Source organism: Juglans microcarpa x Juglans regia, chromosome 1S, assembly GCF_004785595.1.
Source record: "Juglans microcarpa x Juglans regia isolate MS1-56 chromosome 1S, Jm3101_v1.0, whole genome shotgun sequence".
NCBI classification, from domain to species: Eukaryota; Viridiplantae; Streptophyta; class Magnoliopsida; order Fagales; family Juglandaceae; genus Juglans; species Juglans microcarpa x Juglans regia.
Genome location: NC_054595.1, coordinates 18,548,996 through 18,556,492, shown reverse-complemented (window position 1 = coordinate 18,556,492; position 7,497 = coordinate 18,548,996). Strand labels below are relative to the sequence as shown.

The following is a 7,497-nucleotide window of genomic DNA, read 5'->3' as shown; positions in this document are numbered from 1 at the left end:
TATGTTTTTGCAGTAAAGTTGTGAAGACTTGGAGTTTTAGACTTGGAGACTAAAGATTTGGAGTTGGAGCTTTTTATTACTATTCAATCATTTATAATTTGTCATTTGTAATTTCGACTTAGATGCATGAATTGTAATTTGTAAATTTTATTGTGTATTTTCTTTATTTTTTTGGTTTTGTAACTTTTTTTTTCCCTTTTATTTGGAGTTTGGATGATTAGGATTTTTTAGTTTTATTAGTATTTTTTCCTTTTTTTCTATATTTTTCTTTTATTTATATTTTGGATGTTATTGACGTTTTGCATCTTTTTCTAGTTTTTTTTTTCTCTATTTTTTTGTATGTTAATAATAATTTAGGTTGAAAATAGTCTCAAAATGAGGATTTGGGCCAAAACTTGACTAGTAAAGTTAGATGGGCCGAAACTGGAAAAATGACCCATTGGGGTAAGGGCCAGACCGAACCAGACCGATTGCCAATGGTTCGGTCTGGTCCATGTGCCACTTTGGTCTAGTCCAGGGTGGGAAAGCCCTAGACTGAACTCCTTCGATCTGGGCTACAAAATCTTCTAAGGACTGATTGAATTCACCCCAACTTGAATTAAAGATGTTTTTTTTTTTTTCATAGTGCTACTATGCCCCCAAGTTTGACCACTGAGCGTGTTCTTAGTGTAAATTATATATATATATATATATATATTTTACTTTTTATTTCAAATATTTTTCAAATATTTTTAAAAAAATATAAAAAATAATATACTAATAGTTATTTCTTTAACCATTAAATAAAAAGATTATTAAAAAAAATAAAATACATAAAGGGTCAAATTAAGAGACAAACTCAACAACATATTATCATCTTTTATCATTTCACGTAACTTTTGCCCCATAAAAAAGGCAAAAAAAAAAAAAAAAAACTAAGCATTCATATCAGGGGTCGGGCGCGACCCAAGACTGCTCGGACCAATCCTTCCGGATGCGGGCAGGCTACTTTTCAATTGAAATTACTTAAATAGCCTCATCAACGTTAGTAAATAGTAATCCCTATATCCCTGGCAGCAAAACGCTCTCGAATCTCTCCGCGTGCTTCCCCTCAGCTACTCCCGAAGAGAACTTCTCACAGCTCTCTCTCTCTCTCTCTCTCTCGCTCGCTCTCTCGACTTGAATCAACCAGGTACATCCCTTCTTTCTCTGTATCTGTTCTGCGTTTATTCTCTTGCCTCTGGTAGACATTTCTGTGTACACTTTGGTTGGTGTAGTTTTCGATTTTCAGTGTCTGATTTGTGGTGTTTTTCAAAAACATTTTCTGGAAATGTAATTGTTTGCTAATGAACTATACGAAACTTTTTCGGGGTGCTTTATTCTGGGTTTTGATAATTGTTTGTAGTCAGTGAATCATTCTGATGCTCGCCATCGTGACAATGAATTAATAATGGTGATGATATGACTAAAACAAGTCTTTGGGGGATATGTTGGGTTTTCATTTTTTGTTTTTTGTGATTCTCGCAGAAGAATCAGAGATAGTTTGTTGTTGTTGTTATTATTATAATTAAAATTAAAATTAAAATTATTATTACTACAATTGGGTTTTGGTGTATATTCTTCTTTCTTTTTGGAAGGACTTGGCTAGTGATTAGGGGATTAGAGAATTTAAATTTGAAGGTTTGGTGTTGCCATTGATAAGATTTTATTCTTGTGTGTGTGTGTGTTTTTTTTATAGATAATCAAGAAGTTTTATTCATAAGAGAAGGCATTGCCAAAGTACACAGGAAGTATACATGAAAAGTACCTAACTAGGGTTTACAACCGAAAGTAGAAAATCATGGACATTTAGTCCATGATTTTTTTAAACTTAAACTTAAATTCCTTGTGGTTCTAGAGTTGGCATCTCTTTAGGGGTGCATACAAAGATTATTGATGATCAAATGTGAATTCTTATGCAAATACGAATGTACTCTTAGGTGATCCGTGTATTTTTTTTCTTTTTTATTTCGTGCTGTCCTCGGAGAGCCTGGTGAACATATTTTCTCTGCTTATCAATGTCTTTCACGTTTTCTGGCATAGTTTCTTGCATTTTTAGAGTGAAAGCACTTTCAAGTCGAACTTTGAGATAGCCAGTTCTTTCATCAGTGGGGATCTTCGAAACAGACAAAATGTCGCGGAAAGGATTGATGGAGCAAGACCTAAGTAAACTGGATGTAACAAAGTTACATCCACTCTCACCTGAGGTTATATCTCGCCAGGCTACAATTAATATCGGTAAATTTTATTCCTATGAAAAGTTAATATCTTTCACATATTGAGTCACCAGAGCAGTAAAGCTTGATAAATTCTCATTCATATAGTTGGGGGTTGATTGTAGCTCCTAAGTTTATGTCTGAAGCTGATGGTTTTGGAACTAAATTTGTTGTACCAGGCACTATAGGTCATGTGGCACACGGGAAGTCCACAGTTGTAAAAGCAATATCTGGTGTTCAGGTGATTAGTTTTTTTCTTTTACACAGTTGTAAAACTGTATGCCATCCAGTAAAAGGAATAACTACTATGTACACACGTTTTGGACATGGAACATTGGAAAGTACACTTTTCCTAGAATAACATTGATTATTAACTTTTCATGAGAATGGGATTGACTGAATCTTTCAACTATGTTGAGTCTCCTTCAACAGTCTTGTTACCTTCATACTGGGGTCTTTGAAAGGTCATTGTTAGATTTAAGGTGTCTTGGCCAAGTGGTAATTTGTAGCCTGTATGGAGTGGATACCACTGGTCTAATTTCTTTTGTTTGATTTAGGCAAACATTTGCTTGACTGTTATTTGCTAAAGTTTGAGCTTAGATACAAAAAGACGTTGAATGTGGTTATAGTGGAGCATGATGTATATAGTTTTTTCTTGGTACAAACATTAAATGGTCGATTTTTTTTTTGATCGGTAATGGTCGAATTTTGAAAGTGCAGCTCTCTGTTTTGTCAATTTTCTGTAGACTGTTCGTTTCAAAAATGAGTTGGAGCGCAACATTACCATCAAGCTTGGTTATGCTAATGCAAAGATATACAAATGTGAAGATGAGCGGTGTCCTCGACCAATGTGCTACAAGTGGGTAACTAATTGACAGATTCAACTATATCTTCAATTTGCTAGCAGCATTTCATTCATTTGTTGCATTGTTGCGATAGGGCTTATGGAAGTGGGAAGGAAGATAGTCCTCCGTGTGATGTGCCAGGGTTTGAGAACTGCAGGATGAAATTATTGAGACATGTGTCCTTTGTGGATTGCCCAGTAAGATTCTAAATGCTTATTATCAATTGCTATGAGTAGGTATAATATGTCTTAAGTAATTTAGGTTCCATGATGTGTTTTATACTTGGTATTATATACATTAGATAATGACAATAGATTATCCTTCACTGTTATGGGCTATATTGGCTTGGGAAATGTTATATCTTAGTTTCTATTCCCTTTTAAGTTCTTGTTGAAAATGCACTAATCACATTAAAACTTACTCTCTCTCTCTCTCTCTATCTCTCTCTTTTAATTCAGTTAATTGCATGTACTGTCTAGTCTCAAGTCTTCCTAAATTTTGTGATTAGGAGTTCCTACTCTCCGAACTCTTCAACAGACTCTCCCATGTAGAAGAGCTTCCTTGTTGTAAGGTTCATCAGTGTTGGATTTGTTGGTGTAATTAAAAAAAAAAAAAAAAATTCATAGGAGGCCCATGTTTCTTTGTATTTGTCTGCTGTTTGCTGAATCAAAGTCGGTGCTTGCATATCATATTATGCTTATAAATCTGGATGCACTTGGTCTTGAACTTATGTTGATGTGACGGTTTCTTAACCAATTCTACAGGGTCATGATATTCTCATGGCTACAATGCTTAATGGAGCTGCAATTATGGATGGAGCCCTACTTCTAATAGCTGCCAATGAAAGCTGTCCCCAACCACAAACTTCCGAACACCTGGCTGCTATTGAAATTATGCGCCTCCAACATATAATCATCCTTCAAAATAAAGTAGATCTAATTCAAGAAAATGTAGCCATCAACCAGCATGAAGCAATCCAGAAGTTTATTCAGGTAAGTCCCTGTAGACCATCTTTGATACAAAAACTGGTCAGTATTTGTTGTGCTTAATGATGTTGGTTGGCTTTTCGTTTATAGGGAACTGTTGCTGATGGAGCACCTGTGGTACCAATTTCTGCACAACTGAAGTACAATATCGATGTTGTGTGTGAGTATGTCGTGAAAAAGATCCCCATTCCAGAAAGAAACTTTGTGTCACCTCCTAATATGATCGTAATCAGGTCTTTTGATGTCAATAAGCCTGGTTTTGAGGTTGATGATATAAGAGGCGGTGTGGCGGGTGGAAGTATTCTCATGGTATATTTCTTGTCTATGAATTTGTTCCAAAATTGAGAACCATCTCAAGTGTTGATCATGACTGCTGTTGGCATATGATAGTTGATTTTTTAGATGGATTTTCTTAACAATGTTGGTCCATATTATTCCACATAATTGGTCACTTCATGGGCGCCAGATATATTCCTTAGGGTTGGGTTTCTATTGTCACTTCTTCTATTTTATTTTTGTTCTATAATCCATTCATCAATTTTGTACGAGTTTCTGGCCGCTTGAAGCAAGTGTTGGTTTGGACCACCAACTATTGACCTATGTAATGCAAACTGTCTGCCATATGAAAACATGTTTTTTTTTTAGGTCTGGGATATATAAAATCAGTTGTATGACGGTAACTCATTTTAGAGTTTTGTTCTTTGGTAGGGTGTTTTGAAGGTAAATCAATTTATTGAGGTTCGTCCAGGGATTGTTGTTAAAGATGAGAGTGGCACCATCAGATGCACGCCCATATATTCCAGAATAGTTTCACTGTATGCTGAGCAAAATGAGCTGCAATTTGCTGTGCCTGGGGTCTCATTGGGGTTGGTACAACAATGGACCCCACTTTAACACGTGCGGATAGGTTGGTGGGTCAGGTTCTCGGTGAAGTTGGCTCACTCCCTGAAATTTTTGTTGAGCTTGAGGTAAGGGGATAGTTTGAAAGCTTCTGTGCTTGTCTATTGACCTGCTTGAACTTGGCACCTGTTGATGTGTTCAAATGTTTGTTTTTTTTCCAATTTCATGAAAATATATTTAGCAAGTAATTTGCGACTGCCCTTTGTGTTTCTCATGCCCTTTCCTCACTCCTGTCAGATGGATTTGGTCAGGCTTTGAACATTGCAAAGTATATAATATTAATTAAAACGACTACTATGTACATCTGCTTTCAAAAGAAAAAAGAAATTGCCATTGCTATGCATTAATTGTGCCGTTGTTGCTATGTATTAATTGTGCCCCCTTTTATTCAAACAAAAAATGAGCTTCTCGATGGCTGTAGATTCCCCCCCCCCCCCCCCAAAAAAAAAAAAAAAAGATTTTAAGAGGTGATACGGTTATGTCTTTTCTTGCGGTATTCCTTGAGTTCGAGTAACACCCAAAACACTTGAAAAAAAAAAGTTACACCTAAAACTTTGTTAGACCGTTTTGATGCTCTATATGCTCTAGGGGGCCATTTTCGTAAAAGATGTGGTCAAGGTCGATGTTGAATGCTTTCTCCTTTATGTGCTCTTAGGCAACTATATTTTTGAACTTGTGTTGCTGTGATTTTGCAGGTGAACTTTTTCTTGCTGCGGCGGCTTCTTGGTGTCCGGACGAAGGGCACTGAGAGACAGGGAAAGGTCTCTAAGCTGACCAAGCAAGAGATCTTGATGTTGAACATAGGATCTATGTCAACGGGGGCACGGGTTCTTGCTGTAAAGAATGATTTGGCAAAGTTGCAACTCACCTCTCCAGTGTGCACCAGTAGAGGGGAGAAGATTGCCCTTAGTCGACGAGTTGAGAAGCACTGGCGTCTGATTGGTTGGGGTCAGATCCAAGCTGGATCCACCCTTGACGTTCCACCTTGCCCCATTTGAGTTGAATTTATACGCACATAGACAGAAGAAGACCAGTTAAACCATTTATAAGAGTGGAACGATAGGCAATTGTTGGGAATCATTTTTGTCAGGTGGATAAGAAAACATTGCTTTCATTGCTATTATTTGTTCTGTTTCATTTTTCTTTTGGGATTGTGTTACTCTGTGCTGTCAAGTTCTTTTGGGTTTTGGAGTATTCATTTTAATTTACGAGGCTGTATCTTATTGATTTATCTTGGCCTATTCAACGTTTTGCTTCTTGAATTGCTGTTTTCAAATTTGAACCATATTGGTGAGCAAATGATTGGCCTCAATTTCGTTCTAAGATCTTTTCACTCTTTAATTTTTTTTTTGTTTTGCTTTTGTTTTACTCTTAGATTGAAGACTGGAACCTAATGGCTAGGACTTGAAGAGATAGAAAATCTAATAAATTGGACTTAGTTCAATCCATACACTTTCCTTCTTGGCCTTCACTCAATGGGCTTGCTTTACCCTCTGATCTACTCTTGAAAAACATCGAAACAGTCTCTCTCTTCCACCTACCTCTCTTCTCCAGCTTCTTTTCTATTTTGTTCTCAGAGCTCTTGGCTAATGTTAGGCTTGATTTTGTGGATTATTTATTTTAAAGTTCTTCCATTAGCCTTACTTCTCACAAAATTTTCTCAGTTACGTCACTTTTTCAATATTTTTTTTTTCTCATATCAGAGCCATCGAGTTCGGCCTAGTATCTCTTGTAGTCTTTTTTTTTTTTTTTTTTTTTTTTTTTTTTTTTTTTTTTTTTTTTTTTTTTACCGTTCGTGATAAGCCTCATACTCAACATATTATTTGGTGTTCTTTTTCGTTCACCATACATTCTCCAAAGGCTTCCTATGCAGTTAACGAATCGCTGTTTGTGATAGGTTTCATATTCAAGATGTTATTTTGTGTTCTTTTCCAGTCACTATAGGTTCTATAAAGGCTTTTTACGCATTTAGCGAATCAATGCTCGTGATAAGTCTTATATTCAATGTATTATTTAGTGTTCTTTTCATTCACCATAGATCACATTCTCTAGAGGCTTCTTATGCGTTTAATTGATTGTTGTTCGTAATAAGTTTCATATTCAAAGTATTCTTTTTCATTCATCACACGTCATTTAGAGGCTTCTTATGCACTTAACAGATTACTACTCTCATTTTCACCATCAATCTTGTACATCAATTTGTTTCTACTCGCCGTCCACTTGCACCACGTGCCACAAATACACATTTTTCCGGATCGACAGTTGGACCCACAAGTCCCATTCACCTGGCCGGCAACCTGAAGAGATCATAATCTTGAGGGAATGCTAGAATATTACTATACTTAGAATATATTCATAATATTCTAGTATGCATGGTAATATATTCTCTACTATATTTAATTTATTCTGTAAATCAATTAGTATTGTATTTCCATTATTTTTCTAATTTCATTCATCTATAAATAGGGACATATTTTATGTATTTAAGAACAACTGACAATAATAAAGATGTAACCCTAAAGTCTCTCTCTT

At 35.8% G+C, this 7,497-nt stretch overlaps 1 protein-coding gene across 1 annotated transcript; it reads left to right on the top strand.

Annotated features, from left to right (window-relative positions):
• The first annotated feature begins 1,024 nt into the window (after nt 1–1,024).
• On the top strand, nt 1,025–6,196 carry LOC121246687 (eukaryotic translation initiation factor 2 subunit gamma-like). Its single transcript, XM_041144921.1, is given in 10 exon segments — nt 1,025–1,171; nt 2,062–2,256; nt 2,414–2,475; nt 2,981–3,093; nt 3,174–3,276; nt 3,844–4,071; nt 4,156–4,374; nt 4,774–4,915; nt 4,918–5,033; nt 5,661–6,196. Coding segments are annotated over 9 exon segments (1,392 nt in total). The 5' UTR covers nt 1,025–1,171; nt 2,062–2,150; the 3' UTR covers nt 5,964–6,196.
• The last annotated feature ends 1,301 nt before the right edge of the window (nt 6,197–7,497 follow it).